This window comes from Micrasema longulum, unplaced genomic scaffold (genome assembly GCF_059751315.1).
Source record: "Micrasema longulum isolate JH-2025_06_02 unplaced genomic scaffold, ASM5975131v1 h1tg000938l, whole genome shotgun sequence".
Classification (NCBI taxonomy): Eukaryota; Metazoa; Arthropoda; class Insecta; order Trichoptera; family Brachycentridae; genus Micrasema; species Micrasema longulum.
In genome coordinates, this window is record NW_028278129.1 from 270,774 (window position 1) to 292,778 (window position 22,005).

General features: G+C 31.5%; 1 protein-coding gene across 1 annotated transcript in view; it reads left to right on the plus strand.

Moving 5' to 3' along the window:
• LOC148278025 (uncharacterized) overlaps nt 1-22,005 on the plus strand; it is a gene marked incomplete at its 3' end in the record, with an annotated part of 163,898 nt that overhangs the window by 64,544 nt on the left and 77,349 nt on the right. Inside the window, exon 2 of the mRNA XM_088232020.1 lies at nt 15,763-16,022. Within this exon, the coding sequence (XP_088088146.1) occupies nt 15,959-16,022 (64 nt within the window). The remainder of the gene's footprint in view (nt 1-15,762; nt 16,023-22,005) is intronic.

Sequence of the window (22,005 nt, forward strand, 5' to 3'; positions counted from 1 at the left end):
TGCCATTCTGTTTTTTTTATTTTTTTATTTATTAATAAAACATATAAGACATGAATATCATGATATTATATTCCCAGGAGTTGTACGAGAAAACTCATTTGGGACGGTACATAAAAAAAATAGTACATTTCTTGTAACAATACATAGTATACATTTAAACAATAAAAATTTAAACAAATTTTAACAATCTATGAACTTAATATTAAAAAAGGAAAGAAAACATTTAAACAATCTGTGAACTTAATATTAAAGAAGAAAATAAAAACATTCAAACAATCTGTGAACTTAATATTAAAAAAGAAAAGAAAAACATTTAAACATTCTGTGAAATTAATATTAAAAAAGAAAATAAAAACATTTAAACATTCTGTGAACTTAATATTAAAAAAAGAAAAGAAAAACATTTAAACCTAAAACACAATATATAGACTATTCACAGAAACTGAGCTAAAAACTATCACTTTCAAAAAGATTCAAGAAATAGGTCTTCATTTCTGGTCTTTGAGATTTACCACTCGACATTTCATTTTTAATGTCATCAGGCAGTTTATTAAATTGTATACGACCAATGTATTCCAGAGACCTTTTGCCGAACTTCGTGGAACAAAATTTAGAAATGTGAAGATTTTTTGCATGTCGTGTATTATAGTTGTGAATTTCATGATTAAATGTAAGTTCCTAGCAGTATTTCTAAACTTTAAAAGGACACAACCCGGCATAGTTGAATTCAAATCAGGAGTTGCGTACTGAGCGACGTCTACAAAGAAACGAATGAATCAAAACGTAAACTTACTCTTTTATGAGTGGTTGAGTTGCCTTCTGTTTGATGAGCGTCTGCGGTTTCTGGACTATTCTTAATTCTGGAACGCATTTTTGGGTATGGTTTTCAGTTTCGTCAGCGATTCAGTCCTCGCCTTCTCTATGGTCGTGAAACGTCGTCTTTTCATAATCTTATTTATCTTTGAGAACAAGAAAAATTGAAGGGGGCCAAGTCCGGTGAATTAGGTATCCGGGCATCGATGCGGCCTGTTTTTTGTTTGCAAGGATAGAGGAATGTGGCGTTCAATTTTCTCTGCTTACCACTAAGGAAGAAAAATAACGATTCAATTTTTCTCTCGAATGATTTTTATTTTATTTTCCAGAAGAGAAAAAACATCACCTTACTACCCCGTAATGATATGCAGAGATAATTGAACGCCACACTATTCTATCCTTGAAATCTTAACTGGTAGAAATGCTAATTAAATGATATTTTTGTTAATTCAAACAAATTGAGTTTTTACAGAAACATTTTTTTCTCAACAGCAAATTTGAAGAACCAACGATTTTTTAAGAAGTATTTGGAATTAACGTTGTATGGGCCCATTGACAGAGAATAATAAAATCCAATAATACAATATTTTATAACAGAGATGAAGAACATTTAAGAGAAGGTAATATAGAAGTCTAGGCATCTACAGGGCTTATGACCTGTCAATGGCTGGTTTAAGTGGCCACTTTACACACTGTGTAACATTCACCATTCTGCCCATATTTGAACATCTATATTCCTTCAATTCTTTCATCTGTTGATGTTTTTATTTATTTATTTATTTATTTATTTTACATAAACGGCAGAAATTGCCTTTAACATATATTGAACATAAATATGAAAAAAAAATAAAAAAATACATATATAGAAACATAACAAAAAATTATAAAAATTGCATAACTATAACAATAGTAACAAGCAGGTAAATACATAAAAGCAACCAAAAATAATAACGAAATAAATACATAAATATGAAAAAACAAAAAAGGTAAAAACATTTTTAAATAAAAAGAAAAGTTTAAGAATAATATTGCAAGAGAAAAAAAGAAATCAGACTCGTTTTATAACTATCAAGTCCAGAACCAAATATATCAGCCTTGTCCTCATACTGATTGCCATATCTATGGAGCCTAGGGATAGGCGAGTGCATGTGATAGTTGGTTCTAGAACTTGCAGAACAAAAAGGAGATCTGTGGCGGGTATGTCGACCAGGTACACGGAAACACACCAACTCCAGCAAATCTGGACAGTCAATTAATGAATTGATCACCTTAAAAAGTAATATTAGGTCAGTTAGGAGTTAAAGAGCTGAAACCTTTATTTATGCGGGTGAGATTCATCTAATTGAATTATTTCACCTACATACTAGGCAACGCCTGAAAATATTATTTGATGATATTGATAAATTGATGTTGATAAATTACCTGGTCCATGAAGAAGTATAGAAATTGAAAAAATAATATTTTCAGGCGTTGCCTAGTATGTAGGTGAAATAATTCAATTAGATGAATCTCACCCGCATAAATAAAGGTTTCAGCTCTTTAACTTCACAAACATAAACAGATGAAAGAATTGAAGGAATATAGATGTTCCAATAAAGGCAGAATGGTGAATGTTACACAGTGTGTAAAGTGGCCACTTAAACCAGCCATTGACAGGTCATAAGCCCTGTAGATGCCTAGACTTCTATATTACCTTCTCTTAAATGTTCTTCATCTCTGTTATAAAATGTTAATATAAACAGCTCCCCAGGGAGTTGAATCCAGTCCTTGTCTACAAAAATTTGGACAAACTCAAAATATTGTTGCCAATAATACAATTTTGGAAAAGTTTGTACATTTGATCATTTTAGAAAGAGGTCTTCAATTACGTATTTAAATTTTTATGGAAAGTAAAATATTTAAGTATGCATTGATGTCCGCGATTCTTAAATTCGTGATATGGGAATTATGACGCGCACGTCGGCGTCAACGTCGCACGCGCGTAAGTTGTCTCCGTGAATTGCCTACATAAATATCACTTTTGGATATCAGAGACCCACGAAATTCTTTTAAAATAAATGTAGTATCTAAATCACCCGCCTTCTTATTGGAAGATTCCTAATATCCCGTCCACAGCGTACCCGGTATTATCCACCCTAATTCCAAAAACGGTCAATTTCGGTCCTCGGCCTGGCAAGGATTCGTCCTATTATAATAAAGTATACATAATATATGAGACGGTATTATTCATTTTGTGCACGGCATGTAGAAATATTGCCTTTAATTTTTCTCACGAATGATTTTTATTTTAGTTTCCATAAAGAAAAACATCACGTTATTTCCCCGTAATGGTAGACAGAGAGAAAATTGAGAACTTGCCAACATACTTCACTTCTTCAACATTAATACACACGAGAGTCTTTCACACAATAAGGTTACAAAGGCTCCTGAGGCCGCGGGAAATTTTTTGTTCCAAAGTTGGTGCATCTGACGTGTAGGGAAAATTCTAACGGTCAGTTTATTTGGTCACGCATGTTTGTCGGCCATTTTGTTTAGTCGCAGTAAATATTTAAAAAACCCATATCGCCATGTCGGGCGAATGTTGTGTTTTGAAAAAACGATTCTCAATCGATGTCATCTTCTATTTCCCCTACTGTCAGCAATTTGATATCCGCGTTAAATAATCAGTATTTTAGGTGTTTTAATTATTTTCTTGTTTCTTCATTCTTCATTCCCTTTCCGCACCCAATGGTGCAAAGGGCACTTTTTTGTTATATGAAGGAAATATGATTCTTAGGAAAGTCTTACGCTTCAGGTCCCAGTCCAGAGACTATGAAATATTCTAGTGTTAAAACACTGTTTTAAGTTAATATTTTACGCCACCCATATCGGTAATCGAACCCGAGACCTATTGCATTCCAGGGAAACGCGCTGACCACTACACCACGAGGCCTTCATTATTGTTTACGTACAAGAAATGTATGATTCATCTTATAAATTGTCATTAAAACGATAGTAGGTGAAGAAATAGTGGGGATTGGTTTCCGAGTGAGTCCCACATATTGAAACAGAATCAGAGAGGAAAAATAATTCAAAATTATAAATAGTAATTGAATCAAATTATTTTCGTCTGAAGGACTTTAAAACAAAGTGTTATTTTGTGAGGAAATAGTCAAATAAACAAGTCACAGGTTATTCCGAATTCGTAGAATAGAGAATCCTTTTTTTTCTATAATAAATTACCATGAACTAAAACAAAAATTTTCACCAACAAATTGGAATGTTTCATACGTATTTTGTATTTATTGAATACTTTTACATATATATAAAGTAGAATTTAGAATAGTCTCTTTGTACAATCAATAAATTATATGAAAGAAAGTATATTACATGGGCTCTATCTAAGGGAAGTGGGTTGAAAGGACTTCAACCTCCACCCAAGTGTCTCGGCCAATTGATCGCCCGCCTCAAGTAGGATTACTCCCGATTCGCTAGAGGGGTGATTCTAGAACTTCCGCGTTGTGATCATAAATCGAGAATCAAGTAGAAAAAAAAACGAAAAAAAATAATTATCAAAAAATTGTTCATTGAGTATAAATGTTCGACGAATATTGAATAAAATATTAGAATGTCCTTTTGATTAGTTGAAAATAATAATTGACACAGAGTGATGAAATAAATCAATTTTGCGACGTATGTTGTGCGATGGAACGAACAGTTTAAAGAAAAAAAATCTATCAACAATATTATGAGTTTGTCCAATTTTTTGTAGACAAGGACTGGATTAAATTCCCTGGGGAGCTGTTAATATGAACATATTACAACAGAGATGAAGAACAGTTTAGAGAAGGTAATATATAAGTCAAGGCATATATATTACATTTTCTAAAACTGTTGTAATATGTTGAAAAAATATGTATTCGAATTTTCTTCTACTGAATATCAAGACCCGAAATCTATCACTCTCACACCTCTGTGGTCACCAGCAAGCCACAGTACTAGAAACATGAGTTTAATTAATTAATTGATTTATTTATTTATTTACATACATGTAGTTTATTTCACGCTATTTGAGACATAAGTCCCATTTCAATGGGACTAAAAGTCCTGTGTTGAGATGGGACGAGCAATTAGTTGACAAAGATACATGAATATATCATCACAAATATAGGATCAGAAACACAAACAATAATTTAAAAAAACATATATATTGCACATCAATATGGTAATACAAGAATACTTAAACAGATAATATTGAAGCATGGGCATTATGAATTGGGTTGTGGTCCCGTGGCTAGTGTTGCGGACTCACGGGCCAGAGGCCCGAGGTTCAAACCCCACTCTCCTCCAACTTGATTTCCATTTTCTAATAGTGAGTTATTTACACTCGTTGAAAATGGCCACCAAAATTGAAATATTTGTGTAAATTATATGAACGTTAATATTTCTTTTTTTTTTTAATAAAATATTTTCATATAACACAAAATTTAAAAAAGTAAAATATCGTATCAACTTCGAAAAAATATATTACGATATGATTTTTTAACCAATGCTATGTTTTAAAACGATCTTTTATTTACATAATTAGAAAACGGAATCTTTATATTGGATTAGTTTTTAACGCAAAATTGAGAAATAAATTGTATTCTTCTTAAATAACCTGCTGTCTTAACTAAATGCCATTTATTTATTATTTTCTGAGTGTGTTCATATGTTCAAAACAAATTCTAGTATAAACTAAATGTAGAGCATGGTTTAACAGATAGAACTGACGCGCAAAACAAGTTAATATAGGATTTCTAAATTAACCACGCTCATAATTGAAACAAGTTGTAGCAGGTAAAAAAAATTAAAACAAAATACATTTGTAAAAGAATTACAAAGATTACAAAATAGCAGTGTTTATTTATTTTAAAGAAACAAACAGTCGACAATGATATAGTAACATAAAGTTTTAAGACAGACCAGCAAAGTTTCAAAATTAGAATCATACATATTATTTAATTGCGTTACAACAAAAGGGTGTGTTTATGTGTATTTGTATGACAGTAAGTGCAGATGTGTGTTTATGTGTATAACTGTGAGAGTAAGTGTTCAGGTGTGTGTAAGTGTGAGCATCATTAAATAGTAAGTGGAATCGTATCGCAGCCAGAAATAAGGAGTCTTAATTTATTTTTAAATAAATTAATGGGCATGTAAAATATATTAATAGATGAAAAAAAAGCATTATAGTTAGAGCAAGAACGATAGAGGAAAGAGTGTTTTGCATAAGTAGTTGCAAAAGCATAATACATTGCGTAATACATTTGGCAAAGACTGAATATACTGTATATCTTTGCCGTTCAGGCTTAAGTCACTAACCCTAAAGAAGTCAGTTTTTTATTGAAAATGTATATTATTTTTATAGGCAAAAATCACCAACGTAACTTAGAAAAGTTTTTTATTACATGACTTCCAAAAAAATCTCAACAAGCATGAATCACTAAAGGCAGCTAGAATTTATTGACAGTTCAGACAAATTAATATAATTTTTAATTAAAATAATTTGCTTCCTATAAACAAGATTTTTGTGTTTAAACATAAAAAATAAAAAATGTTTTGAGTTTGTCTAAATTTTCGTAGATAAGGACTAGATTCATCCCCCTAGGGAGCTGTTAACTAGCCAACCAAAACCAGCCAATGATAGGTCATAAGCCTTGTGAATGCCTTGAATTATATATTCCCTTCTGTTAAGTGTTTTTCATGTCTGTTGTAATTTGTTAAACTAAAACAATAAACACGTAAAAAAATATTCCTTTTTTTAAACGTGTTTTTAACCACAATGTTACCATATTTATTTATGATGTTTTCTTTCTGCGTCCAGATTACAAACAAGAAAATTTCACCATACCCAAATTTAGCAACATTGCCACATTAACACCCTTCCAAATATATGAAAGTGTACTTGACATGAAGACATTATGTTGCATGTTATATATTACATGCATCTAAAATACAAAAATCCGATTTTTCCTTGGCTTTCAAACGTTAGATTTAGGATTGCTAAAATAGTGTTTTTGTGCCTTTTGCCCTTTGTTTGAATGGCGATATCTAAATTTAGATATAAAAATTCGAATATAAATTTATAAAACAAAATGTTCTAGAATAAGCCCCTATCTGTAAGAGTCTGACACTTCCTTTCTTAGACCTCTATTGAACAGGGAAGAATGGCCGACTCGGCAGATGCCCTTCGGCTTGGCAAACCGTCTACATGGCGCTATATTATACATTTATACAGCGTATTAAATATATATAATAAACTTGTCGAAACACAAGGGTTCTTACGAGAAAAACGAATAGAGGTTTTAAAATATTCGCAACCCCTATTTAAGGAGGCTAAGGGCTTTTCTAACTCAGACCCCCATCAGAAAAGAACATCACCCTACTTGTGACGATCATTCCAAACATGACAGAAAAATATTGTTCAATTTGTTAATGTAATTGGCAAGTTGTTTATTTGTCTTCTTGTGAACCAGCGTAGTTGTCATTAAGCATTGTCATATAAAATACTTAATAAATAGCCCAGGGTCTAAATTATGAACACAATAATCATCTGTACATATCGACACGGTATACTTAACTTCTGTACTCTCTGTATCTACTTCCTTTTGTTCTACCTACTAGTCATCTCGACGTCATATAATCTAAATCAACCAATGAATGACTCTAAAGATTTAGTCCGCGTTCCTTACATCATTTACATTTAAAAAAGTTCTGATTTATATTTTAAATAGGCTTCTGTGATAAAAAGTGCTCACTTCAAAGCGAAACTCCTATAAATCTCAAATCAAGAAAAAAATGCTTGCTTGAAGATTTTCATATGACTTTTGACAATTACCAAGACGGTATACTCAACGATCGTCTGTATTTATCTACTGAGCAATAACTCGATACTTGAGCGAGGCTCTCGATACGTATACTTAGAAAGATAGTAAAACAGATGGACAAAATTGTGTAATATTTTACGGCTAGATGCTCTTGTATATTAAAAGGGTAGTATCTAGCCTGTCTGGCCACTGCATCTAGCCGCCCGTTATCAAAACTGACAGTTATGTCGGAATTTAATTAGTCTTTAAAATGTACTTATTTCTGTCTCATATTTTTATTATGCTTTTAAGATAAACAGTGTCAAGCTCAGAACTCATAAATTTAAAAAATCGTAATTAAAGGAAAAATTGCTCAGTGGAATATTTTTTTAATCTTTTAATGCGTTGATAAACGTAGATGGTTCTAGACCCATCGCGTCGGTACAAACCGATGTATTTGCATCAAAACTTGATGGTGAGGGGTCGGTAGTGTATTTCGTAATCGGTAGGGAAAGTTTTATCTTCAACTATGACGTTATTTTAGTGCGTATATATGTGTACCGTGAAGTACGCTTCCCCTTGTTTAATATCGATTTACCTACCCCAAACTTGAAGGAGGGGGGGAAGGGTCAGTAGTGTATCTTCGTAATCGCTCGAGAGAATTTATTTTCAACTATAACGTCATGGTGAAGGTATAATGTCTTTATCTTTCCATCACAATCGAGGGCCAGATTTTGCCTTAAGCCGTTGAATGGTTTTCTCTGTTGTTTCGTTAAATCTCTCATATTTTTCAATTTTGACTTTATTTTTTTATTTTTTCTGGATAACTTCCATAGAACCATTTTCGTAAAAATCACCCAAAGGGCGCCGTACAATAAACATCCAACGTGTCTTGCATCTACAAAACGCATAGGTGATTGGGTTTCAGTTTCCTGTTTATTTTTAATATATCTGGGGTGATATTTCAAAAGCTCTCGCGGCCGTAGAAAAAACTTTTATCTCGCGTATTAAGATTTTTAAAAAAGTATTTCTACAAGAGTGGTTCAGAAAACCACTGCTGGTTTAAAGCATTTAAAATTATTTTTAAGGGGAACATTTATTAATTAGGGGAACATTTTACAAAATGAAAAACATGCCTAAGATTAGCTATTTAACAAAGTTAACATATTAGCTTATTCGTTAAAAGTTAACTTATTCGTGTTAGCTTTATAGAAGTTTTCTTTTTAAGTGTACGTATATTGTTTAGAAATGTTAATGCTTAGTATATGTTTTTATAATAATTAGATTTAAGTTAATACTAGGACATTCATTTATTATGTTTGTCCTATTTTAAGAGTAAATAAAATAAAAAAATTATAACAATCATAATTAATTTAATTAACCTAATTATCGTTAACAACATAATAAACAATAAAAAACTAAAATAATCATAAAATACATAACTAATTTACATAGATCAATAGAACAAATTTTTTAAACGGTACACACATTTTACCTATTTGGCTTGATCCACTCATCGATCCGTGCGCAACCCACCTCCACTATCCATTTCTTAATAGCAATTTTATATTGTGAGAACTTTCTAATTGTCCTTATGGCTAATGGAAGTAGATTGTACACTTTAACTGAGTAGTAGGCCAATCCTCTTTGACCGAAGGTTGTATTTAAAAAAAATAATTTTGCAGCATCAGGGTGGAGTATCTAGTAACTCTTGTATTACAACAGAAGGTAGAGAATAATGTTTACGTGCGTATAGTAACAAAGCTTTTACATAAAGTTATTTTATAGATTTTACATTAAGATTTTCAAATATACCGAGGGATAAAATATATTTACCATATGGATATATATTTTTTTCCGAAACATGTTCAATTACCTGTTGACGAGGAAGATTAAATTTTTTATAAAAATGTACACATTTTCGTAGATAAATATTGTCTTTACTTTATACCGTTCGATGTATCGATGAAGATAGCATTTGTAATCACGGCCCGGGACTTTTAAACCGCTTTCAATATTTTAGTTCATCATCATCATCAACCCTAGTTTTAACATATGGTATCCACAAAGACCCTCCAAGCATCTCTATCGGCTGCCAGCTCCTGTGCATCCGCCAAAGTCAGGTTCGCGTCTCATAGTTCTGACACGAACTGTCGATGAACAGCCAGCAGTGGGCGTCTAGGATGTCGAGAACCTGATGCCTCGTAAAGTAGGCAAGCGTTGTTAAGGCTCTCAGGAGGCATTCGCAGCCCACGGCCAAGCCAATCGTATCGCCTCCGCACTTGTCGTCTGAGTTTGCTGCGTCCGTTCTCTTATTACTTCATTCCTTACAAAGTCGAACCACTGCACACCCAAGATTCTTCTGAGACACCCATTTGCAAAACTCAGAATGTTGCTCTTTTGGGCCCTAGGGAGGTGCCACGATTCGCATCCGTAGAAGAGAATACGTGTTATGCAGGCGTTATATAGGCGGCATTTGGTTTTAACTGAATAAATATCCGATCTCCAAACAGCCTTTTTACTGTTGAATGTGACGCCTGCTATTCCTAGCCGCACTCACGGTTCTTTTTAAAAGATGGCATTTTTCGTAACATTTTTTATTTTAGTTAAGTAGTTGTTATTACTCGTATATATTGTTTGTCCCTAAAATAATTTTATTTACTTATTTATTTGACACTTTATAAACATATACAATATATATACATACAAGGGCAGGCATATTTCCTTAAGGCAATTTCTTCCTACCTACCCAAACCGTTCAGTTTGAGAAAATTATAAATACATGGACACATTGAATATAACAATTTTATACAAAAATTAAAAGCAAAGATTAACAAAAAAAATTAACACTATACTATGAAGAGAGGAGAGGGGATGGGAAGGAAAGAAGAAGAATAAAGGAACAATTCAAATATTTAGATAGTGACATTTCAATCTTGACTTAAATGTAAATAAAGAAGGGGCGTCTCTAACATTAGTGGGTAGATTATTCCACAGTCGAGCGGCTACTACTGTGAAAGAGGAGGCATTAAAATTAGATCGATGACAGGGTATTAAAAGGGTTCTCTCGTTACTAGAACGAAGAGATAGTCCGTGTTGTGAAAGAGGTTGGATGAGCTCTCTCAGATAAACAGGCGAAGTGGGATTATTTAAAATATTGTGAAGAAGTGATAGAATGTGAATGTTTCTTCTATGCCTGATACTGAGCCAGTGTAGTTGCGTGCGATACTCGGTTATGTGGTCAAATTTGCGAAGATTAAAGATATAACGAATACAAATATTCTGCAATCGTTTTTAACTTATCAAGCAATTCAGAGTTAGCATCTGGATAACATACATCCGCGTAGTCAAGGAGTGGAAGAAGTAAGCTCTTTTTTCTTTTACATTCGAGAATAAAGTCCATATTTGATGATGAAAAAATTGAAAAGGAGTTTTGTAAAACTTGTGATAGTGACGGAAATGTGTGTTCAATCGTTTTAAGAAACAACGCGTTTTCTCGGCTATCGTTTATGGACAAAAACTGATTATTAGCAAAGGAAGATGCACTCCTAAATTAAAATTGATCCAAAAAAAAATAATTAAATGTTACATTCTACTGCCTGCCCTAGTTAAAAACTCTGTGCGCGCGACTGGATGTAGGGATGTATGTACATAAAAATATTTCTATTAAGATGGAGAACAGTGATGAACATGTCGCCCACTTTAAAATTCCTGTACAAAAAAACGTCATTTGTTATTTCTATACCTGTTGTATGATAATATTAAAAACCAATAAACAAAATACTTATATATTGAGTTTTTCTACTGACATTTCTTGGTGGAACTGCATTTCAATTATAATCACAAAAATACGCATATAGTTTTATTCCACTTTTATTTATAATTTTTTTACCAGTGACCGAGTTTCGTCGTGACCGACATCGTCAGACTGGTGGGAGACTAAACAAATTTCTATGTTATATACAAGTGTAAGTTATTCTAGTTTTAATTAAATTTAAATACATAAAACTCAAAAACATTTTTACTATAAAACTTCATAAAATTATAAAATTTACACCAGTTTTTATTATGTACATTCAAACAAAAGTCATATTCTTATAATTGTTTTTACCTTACACTTAAATGCTTTTAATTTAAATTCTTTTATTTCCAAAATACTTGAATTGATTAATTATTAATTAATTATTAATTACCTGCTGTCAACACTAGGAGTACTTTATTGTTTTATTGCTCCAGTACTTCTTCCAACCAACAAAACAATTCATTGATACCGAGACTGCATAGGTTAGGTAACACTTATGGAACGGCTGCAGACATTCTGTCCAATTCTTTACCATCTTATAAGTCCACAATATCAAGTTTATTTGTAGCTGCTCGTCAAACTTTTATTGACAATTCAATTCCATAAATTAAAAAAAAATACTTACTTGTTTATTTTTATTACCTTATAATTGTTTTTTATTTTTTACTATTATATCAAATTGCATTGTAGTATTGGCAAATACGCATTTCATAGATACATATTTTTATTTCTTATTTTTCGTGATAATATATGCTTGCTCGTTTATTAATTTAACTTAAAAATGTCTTTCTTGCTTACCGTAACACTTTATTTATTGTTTGCTTTACAGAATTTATTTCATAAGCTTATATCTTTGCATTTTTTGTTTATATGCTTACTGTTTTTTCTTCCATACCTTTGTTATTATTGTTTTTTTTTTTACTCTGTAAAACTTTTTATCATATCCTTTTTAACTAATTTCACATTTTTTTTCTGTATATTCTGTTTATTATTTAGTATGTTAGCATGTATTTCATTTTTATTTTTTGTTAATGCCTTTTGGGCGTTAATGAACAAAATAAATAAATAAATAATTATGTAAAATCATGATTTATAACCCCTGCTTGCACTTGTATATAACATAGAAATTTGTTTAGTATTCCACCAGTCTGACGATGTCGGTCACGACAAAACCCGGTCACTAAACAAAACATTTATAAATAAAAGTGGAATAAAACTATAACGTATTTTTATTATTATAAATAAAATACTAAATAAATAAAAGTGTATGTATCTGCGTTACCGGTCCGAAAATTTTTTCTCCAATTTCGCTGTTCCGCAGGCATAAAAAAAAGGAAGCGCTGGTCTAGACTCTAGGGATTTACAGGGCGCATGCCTTGTCATTGTATGGTTTATGTGGCAACTTCAATAGCCAAAGGCAGGTGCCTGAAGGGCCTGACCTTTCATTTTTTCTTCTCAAAAATGTTTTTCATCTGTGTTGCTATAATTTCTTCTTAACAATAAAGGTTTCAGCTCTTTAAATTCATTAAAATCAACAAATGGAAGAATTGAAGAAATATGAATGTTCAAACATAGGCAAAACGGTGAATGATACACAGTGTGTAAAGTGGCCAATTAAACCAACTAATGACAGGTCACAAGTCCTGTTAATGCCTAGACCTCCATATTTCCATCTCTACGGCCTTGTGGTGTAATAGTCAGCGCGTTTGCCTACCATGCAAGAGGTCTCGGGTTCGATTTCCGACATGGTTGATATGAAATATTTATTTAAAAGGGTGTTTTCCCAATAGAATATTTTCATAGTCCCTGGACTGGTACCTGAACGAAAGACTGATCACCTTACGATCATGTTTTTATTTTATTTAATTGTGATATCAACAGTTATACATGTAAAAAAAATATAACAAATAAAATATACAGAGAATAAAATCAATGAGAGATATCCACAGAAATGTTTAAAAAGGCTATAAAAAAATGGATAGTGGAGCTAGGTAGGTAAAATGGAATGTCTCATTCGCCCATACCAATGCTGAATCAACTGCTCCACAACTGTATAGCTTATGTTAGGTTTTTGTTGTTTTCATTGTGTGTTTTGTAATATAAATAATATAGATGTACATAAATACCTTGTTTTTAAAACTGTCTGAATATTTGTTGATTATGTTTGTTTTTTAAGTAAGTCTTCTTTGCTTATTCTCAAATGTAATTTAAAAAAACTAAATTGTTAAGTGTCCTCGGCACGGGAAACCCCAGTGAGGTCACATTATTTGTATTATTAATTATAGTTTGTAAGCGAAAAATATGAATAAATAAATGCATTAAATACTCGTACAATACATGTTAGTGTGTTTGTGTGAGTGTAAGTGTGGGAGTGGGTGTGTGAGTGGGTGTTATAATCGAATGAGGGTGGACATGTGTGTTAATATCATTACACATGTGTCAAAAATGTATACAATATTAAGAATTAGGTATAAAATAATATTTTATAATAGAAACTTCTTAGTACGAGACAAAAATATGTGTTTTAAAATACGCATTTTAAATGTTGATTTGTTACAAAAACAAAATTGAATGTTACAAAATTGATCGAGATATGATGCGATTAGTGTACCAATGCAGTGCCCTATGCACCATTAGGTGCGGAAAGGGAATGATGATGATGATGAAAATGTTCTTTGTCCCTGTTGAAATTTGTGAATCTTGGGGTGATGACTCCCTAGGGGATGAATGACTCCCTAGCGGGTGAAATAAAGTAATTTAACAGGTAATTTGGACAAACCAAAAATATTGTTACAATATTTGAGTTTGTCCAAATGTTTGTAGACAAAAGACTGGATTTCACCCCCTCGGAAGTCATTAAGATTAACAAATTACAACAGGGATGAAGAATAACTTAGAAAAGGGAATTTGGAAGTCTAGGCATCTATAAAGCTTATGACCTATCATTGTCTGGTTTAAATGACAGGTCATAAGCCCTGTAGATGCCTAGACTTCCATATTCCCTATTCTTAGGTATTCTCCATGTTGTAATTTGTTAATCTTAATGACGCCTGAGGGGGTGAAATCCAGCCTTTTCTCTACAAACATTTGGACAAACTCAAATATTGTAATAAAAACCAACTGGTCTAAGAAAAAGTTTAAAAATTGGATAATTGTTTTCAGGCGTTGCCTAGTATGTGAAATTATTCAGTCAGATGAATCTCTTCACAATAAAGGTTTCAGCTCTTAAATTTCACTAAAATCAACAAATGGAAGAACTATGGATGTTCAAACATAGGCAAAATGGTAAATGTTACACAGTGTGTAAAGTGGCCACTTAAACCAGCCAATGACAGGTCATATGCCCTGTAGATGCCTAAACTTCCATATTCCAATTAAGTCCAATCGTGTAAAATATTAAACTTTGTAACTGTACTGTATGTTTCCTGAATAAAAGAAAAAAAAAAAAAAAAAAAAAAAAAATTCCCTTTTCTAAGGTATTTTCCATCCCTGTTGTAATTTGTTAACAAAAAGTTTTGTAAAAAATACGTGTTTTTATTTAGGTACTCATTTTTTTTAAATTTTGTTCCCATGTGTGTGCGGACCAACTACTGCTTTACAAAATCATGACAGGAATGGTTGACTGTACAGAGCTGCTTGGTTTAATAACAATACATGTGCCAGCTAGGATTTGTAGACGGTACCACCTGTTTCATGTACCAATAAGTAAAACATCGTATGTTAAAAATGCTTTTTTTCGTAGGACTTTTTCAAAGTACAATACAAAATTTAAAAATATAGATTACACAAACATCACTCTGTCAGATTTAAAATTTACACTGAAAATGTATTATGTAACTTAGTAGACATTATAATAATAAATATGTACATCTCCCCTCCCCTCCTTATCCTCTCTTCAAGCATTTTTGTCCTTATCCCGCCCAATTTACAGTAACTTAATGTTCTTAAAATGAATATTTAAAAAATCTTTGATTATTAGTACATAAAAATAACATTTTGATATGTATAAATTGTATGTATTTATTTGATATGTAATATATTTTCTTGACTCACTTTGTATACAATGTGGAAATCTGTTATTAGTTCTGAGTTTATACACTATATCTGTTTGTTTACTAAAAATATACATGTAGAACTGTTGATTTCCCTAATAAAATAAAATAAAATTTCGTACCTAACTTTACGATACAAAATTTAAGCCGAGCTCAAAAAAATTTACTTGGATTTCAAAATGATTTTATCTTTGTGATGTGTTCTGTGTAAAAATTCTGCGACCTGTGTGCTTTAAAACCACTTAATAAAAAACCTGTTTTTTTGTTTCAGAGCGTCAGACCAACCTTTAGAAACTCCTTAGAATCGATGTGAAGAAGTGAAAACGTAATCAATGTTAAGTGCAATGGTGTTATTTCATTGTTTTTAAGTGAATTACTGTCTCCGTTCTCTGCTTCCGAAGCGGACAGAATTATTTGTTTGGGTCTGAAGTGAAAAAAGGAAAAGAAAGAGAAAGGCAAAAAGGAAAATGGACCGCTCCGGTCTACGGGGATTTTTCCTCATTTCGCTCTATGCAAGCTTCTGTGCTGCAGGTAAAGAACTTTTTCTTTTTGTTTATTTTACCATTAAGACTTTTAAAAGGCCTCAATTGATGTTTTAACTTATGTATCCATCATCTTCCAGAATAAAAAACGATTTGCTTAGTTTTGTGACAGTATCTACTAACAAATTGTTTGAATTCGATTTACATAACGTATTTATTTATATATATTGTCCACGATGAAGAATACAGTTCCATTTATGAAATAGTCCCAGAATACTGGCTGAGCTTTTACGATCTTATAGCTGCTTTAAGGCGATTCTAAATGAAAATATGAAACTAATTATTCAATGATTTATTGAAAAATGCCGTTTTTACGTTTATTTTTGATGGAAATTTTACAAAACTTGGTTTGCGGAAATTTTACACTGCGTTAATTGTAAAAAATGCCATAAAAATATAATTTTGGTCCTTTTCGCAAAATGGTGTGCAGAAAAAAAAACTTATTTTTAAATAAGTTGTATACACCATGATTTGGTCTGACACGTTTTGTATATCCGAATTATGTTTCCAATAATCATGTGTTCATTGTACTATACGACATTTCTTAGGCATCCAGATGTTTACTAACTGAGATGGATATGTTCTCATCATCACTATGGCAGCATCATCTGCTTGGCATGTGATGTTGATGACCTTATCTTCCTTAGTAGATTCACTACTTTTTTTTATTTTTAAAAGGGTTTTTTTCTATATGTTTGTTCTGCTTGCGTAATAAAAGGTTTTATGCGTATATATTGTCGTGCTATATTTAGTTATAAAGGTGCTAAACTTGCTTTGTTTCTTTGTTGTTCTCAATATGTTTTATTTTCTAAATGCTCAAATTATTTATGTCCCGAATGGAGTAGTTGTAACTCCTGGGAATGTAATTTAACGTATTTCACTTGTATAATACTTTGTGTTTTATGATTTATAAATAATAAAAAATAAAAAAATATTGGTATGGTATTTGTTACAATCAATTTAATGTAAAATTTTCGCAAACCACGTCTTGTAAAATTTCAGAAATATAAAAGCGCTATCTATTAATAATTAGTTTCATATTTTCGTTTGGAATCACCTTACAGTAAAAATCCCAAAAAAGGAAATCGAGCGTAGAAAAATCTGCTTCGTAACGTTGTAGCTTAGACGTTCATCTATCGAGCTTGAGATCCATGGTTCGATTCCTAGGAATTTTGACGTGAAATATCCGTTAAAAGGGTGGTTTAACACTACAATATTTCATATTGAATATAATTTATCATTTATTTATTTTAAATGTTATTTCCATCAACATTTTTCCGTTTTTGCACCTAACGAGTAGTGTAAATGAAATCAACTAATTAACAGAAGAAGCGTACAAATAATTAAAAAATATTTTCAGACGTTGCCTTGTATATGGGTGCAATAATTCAGATCTATGAATCTTACCCGTATCAGTATTTTCAGCGCTTTTACTTCACAAAAATCTACTGATGGAAGAAATGAAATATAGATTTTCAAACATATCCAGAATAGTAAATGTTACACAATGTGTAAAGTGGCCACTTAAACCAGCCAATGACTGTTCATAAGCTGTGTAAATGCCTAGACTTAAGACGTCTATACTCATTTCTCTAAATTATCGACCTCTGTTATAAAATGCTAATCTAAATGACTTTTTAGGGGGTAAAATCTAGTTCTTGTGTACAAAAATTTGGACAAACTAATAACATTGTTAAATAATTTTAATTCTGACATCGTCAGACTGGTGTCGATCGCGATGGAACCCGGTAACTGGTGAAAAATTTAAATCAAATTAATAAAAGCTAAATACGGTATTTTCATATTTATATAACGCATTTATTTTTAACAACAACAACGACAAATCATCACGCCATTTCTCCGTAAGGGTAGGCAGATAAAATAGAACGCCACAACACTATCTTTGCATACAGATCTCGCTTCCTCTACATTTATACATATTCTCTTGCACGCTCGCCGATTATTCCGACTTTTGACATGTCCATCTTCAAGTATTTCTTGGATTTGGTCATGGCATATTTTTCTTGTTCTTCCTCTATGTCTGCATCTATCAACATTCGAACTGTAAATATTCTTAGCCGTTCTTTTGCTGTCCATTCGTTCTACATGTCCAATCCAGCGCAGAGTTCCTTTTTTGATTTTGTTGATAATGCTCGTCTCAGCCTTACATAATGTACGGATCTCAACATTTGAGCATCTAACGTACATAGTTTTACCAGACATTCGCCAGAGAAATCGCATTTCGAGAGCATTTAGCCTACTTTCATCCCTATTTTTCCAAGTCCATACTTCGCTCCCATACATCAGAGTCAGGACCAGGACTCCGTTGTGAACTGCTAATTTTGCCTCTTGTGACAAACATTTATTTGCCAAGGTTGATTGAAGTGCACCGTTCACTCTGTTCCCGGCACTCACCCTCCTTTTAATATCTTTCTCAGTCATTCCATCCCTAGTAAACATACTTCCCAGATACACAAATTCCTCTACTTGTTATTTTGTTTTTGGCAACTGAAGGGGAAAAAAATAAACTTACTTTTCTGCAGAATAGGGCATGAGAGTAATTTTGACAAAAAATAAATACACCTGAATAAAGTTGATGCTGAAACAAACAAAAAATATGACAGTACGTCAACTAATATATTTTAATGTAATGTTTTTTGTTCAAAAAATGATTAATGGTGATACCTCAAAAGAGTTGACTCAAAAGGTTTTTTCTAATCAATGTGAACACGGATATGAAACAAGAAATAAACATGAAGTAAGACTGCCATTTTGTAAGAAAACAAATACACAGAACTCGTTGGTGCACCGAGCTGTACAGTTATATTATAAGGAAATACCATTAGAAATAAGAGAGCAAAAAAATATTATTTCATTTAAATGTCAGTTAAAAAAACATGTGTTTAGCAGATAAGTTAGTTTTTAAAAAGTAATCTTATTCGTGTTAGCTATAGAGAAGTTTTCTTTTTAAGTGAACATATATTGTTCAGAAATGGTAATAATTATTATATGTTTTAATAATAGTTAGATATAAGTTAATATAAGGACATTAATTAATTATGTTTGTACTATTTTAAGACTAAATAAAAAAAAAAAATATATGAAAAACACCGGAATAAATTGTTAGGTGTAAAAGCGGCCAAACTACTTTTCATACAATATAACTTACCACTACTTAATCTTGAATATTACTATTATTAAAAACTGCATTTGTAAAAAAACTTTACTTTGGTTATTTACACTACCGCTTCCGCATCCGTTTTCGTTTCTGTTTCCGCTAAAATGGACTTTTTACATCTTTTTCCTGTTTCTGCTTATGTTTTGACACTTTCGTTGCATCACTAGTAAAAAGTAAAAACACAGTATGCCAATTGTTTCTAAACATCGGTAGATATTGTGTTATTGCTTAAAAAACTTCAATAATATTTTATCGTTTTTCGCACTGAAATATTGTTTATTGAAAGCATGTTATTTTTTGGCTGCATTTGTTTTGTATTAAGGTATGTGAAAAAGTTTGGGGTGTCTTTTCCGTGTATGTCATAGCGGAAATAAACCATACAGATACTTATTGATGAAACGCGACTATAATCTGTTTACGCAATAATAGGTATAAAACATATATACATCTAATTAAACAGACACAATCAATTATATTACTTTATGTAATTCAATTCATCGGTAATTGAAAATTGATGTTCACAAGTAGTAATAAAGATTCTCACCCAATGATGAATTGGAGTCTAGAGTTTCTCTTACTGTGGTTGCTTTGTAATTAAGTCTACTTGGAGTTCCTTTGATGTCTACTTAAGAATAAAGTATTCCAATATAAAGTCCGTTTTATATGGATAGTAAAATGAAAAAGTCTGATTTTTACTGAAATAAACTTGTAATAAAATAAATATTAATCAAATTTGTTGTAAAATATTATTCTTTTTTGGGTGATACCGTGTGTGTCGAATTTGTTCCGACGTTTCAGGGTAAACTGGGTGAAGATGGCTCCTGCAATGGTAGCCGAAACGTCGGAACAAATCCAACACACACGGTATCACCCAAAAATAAAACATATTGATGACGTGACCGTAAAAACCTTCGCACCTATTTTAATTTGTTTTAACCAGTTTTTTTAAACATATTACAACATTGATGAAGAACATTAAAGATACGAGTATTATAGATGTTAAAATAAGGGCAAGATGGTAAATATTACACAGTGTGTAAAGTGGCTACTAAAACCAGCCAATGACAGGTAATAAGCCCTGTAGATGCTTAAACTTCCATATAACCTTCTCTAAAATGTTCATCATCGCTGTTGTGGTATGTTAATATTAACAGCTCCCCAGGGAGTTGAATCCAGTCTTTGTCTACAAAAAATTGGACAAACTCAAAATTTTGTCAGTTATTTTTTGTTTTTTGTACCAAACGGATTCAAAGCTACACAAGTTTCTTTATCAAGATATACTTAACAAATGAATTGTACACAGTTTTATTTTTACAGTGACTACTAAATATTACATTTTTGATACATATGGAGCTAATTATTCAAGTATTTTTGTCATGTTGTTATTTTAATGACGGGAAGTGTAAAGTGAGATAGACACGATCTTTAAAAGTAGAGAAAAATGGACAAAAGGATGTATATATTTGTTTTTTTAAATTTTTAATTTCTAAGTTTTGTTGTCTTATTTTTTTATTTTATTTTCAGCATGAAGAATTTTAAATCCAGTGTCTTTATTAAAATTATAATTTTTTTTTCAGACAGTTTGCAAATTCAGAAATTTTTTAATTATTCTGGCACCTTAAGTGTTCTTTTACTCAAATGTTAAATTCCCTACCTTTAAACATTTGATCTGCATTCTACACAACTTATAATATAGGAATATTGTTAAACCACAAAGATAGAGTCTTTCAATATTATAAATTTAGCATATACCAATTACATTGTAATGATTGCTATTCAATCTATGTAGATTGAAAAGCTAAACTAAAAATATGAAAAAACTAAAATAAAATTTTTCATCAGAGCAAAAAAACATAGGCTACCTTTCATTCGAAAAAAATCAATACCTCCGGGAAAATTGTTAATGAAAAAATAAGTTCTTCTTTCACGTCGCAACGGAGAGACAATTGATGTGATTTTTAAACTGCGATAGCCGAAGAGCGAACAGGTATCGAAAGCTACTTTTTATCCCATAAAAAAAACATCTCTCTCCCTAGAGAAAATTCTTAGAAAAATTAACACAATAAGATGCCTCGTCGACATGTAACATAATGAAAGAACGTCGTTTTTTTTGGAAAGTTATAGTTGTAGGGCCGGCAATCAATACAGGCTAATTTCTAATTTTCGAATTTTCTTTTTAACATATCTTCCTTCTTTTGAACCATTAACAATTTTTTCCGCCTACGTTTTGAATCATAAATATAATGTATAAACGTTACGTATCACGACTCAATTTAAATTTTGTAAACTGCTAATCTCTCGTTTTGCGACAAATATTTTTTTGCAAGATTCGTATAAAACAGGCTTTAATGTACATTGTTATTTTCCCAATAACGAAACAAGTTTTCTATTTTGCGAAATCCTTAAGAAAGAATCAATTTATCTGATGTTTTTTGCCGTTACCGGCATACGAGTTCAAAGCGAAGACGATTACTCGTCAAGTTACTGATGTTTGATTAAAATGCCTTTCTTCTGATGATATAATTCAAGTGTTTAACAAGGAAAGCCCAGAGTTCGCGTTTTGCGTTACTTAATTTGGAACAGATCGTAAATATTAAAAAGCTAAAAGCAAAACTTTTCCGAATATGCAAACATCGCACCACGAATTTAGTGTATTAAGTCAAAAAATACAATTTTGACATATGAATTGATTTGAACGTTTTTGATAAAAAAAAATTTTTTTAAATATTTTTTAATTTTATTTGGAAGTTCAACAAGAATACATAAAATACATACATTTTTAAAGTAAGCATAT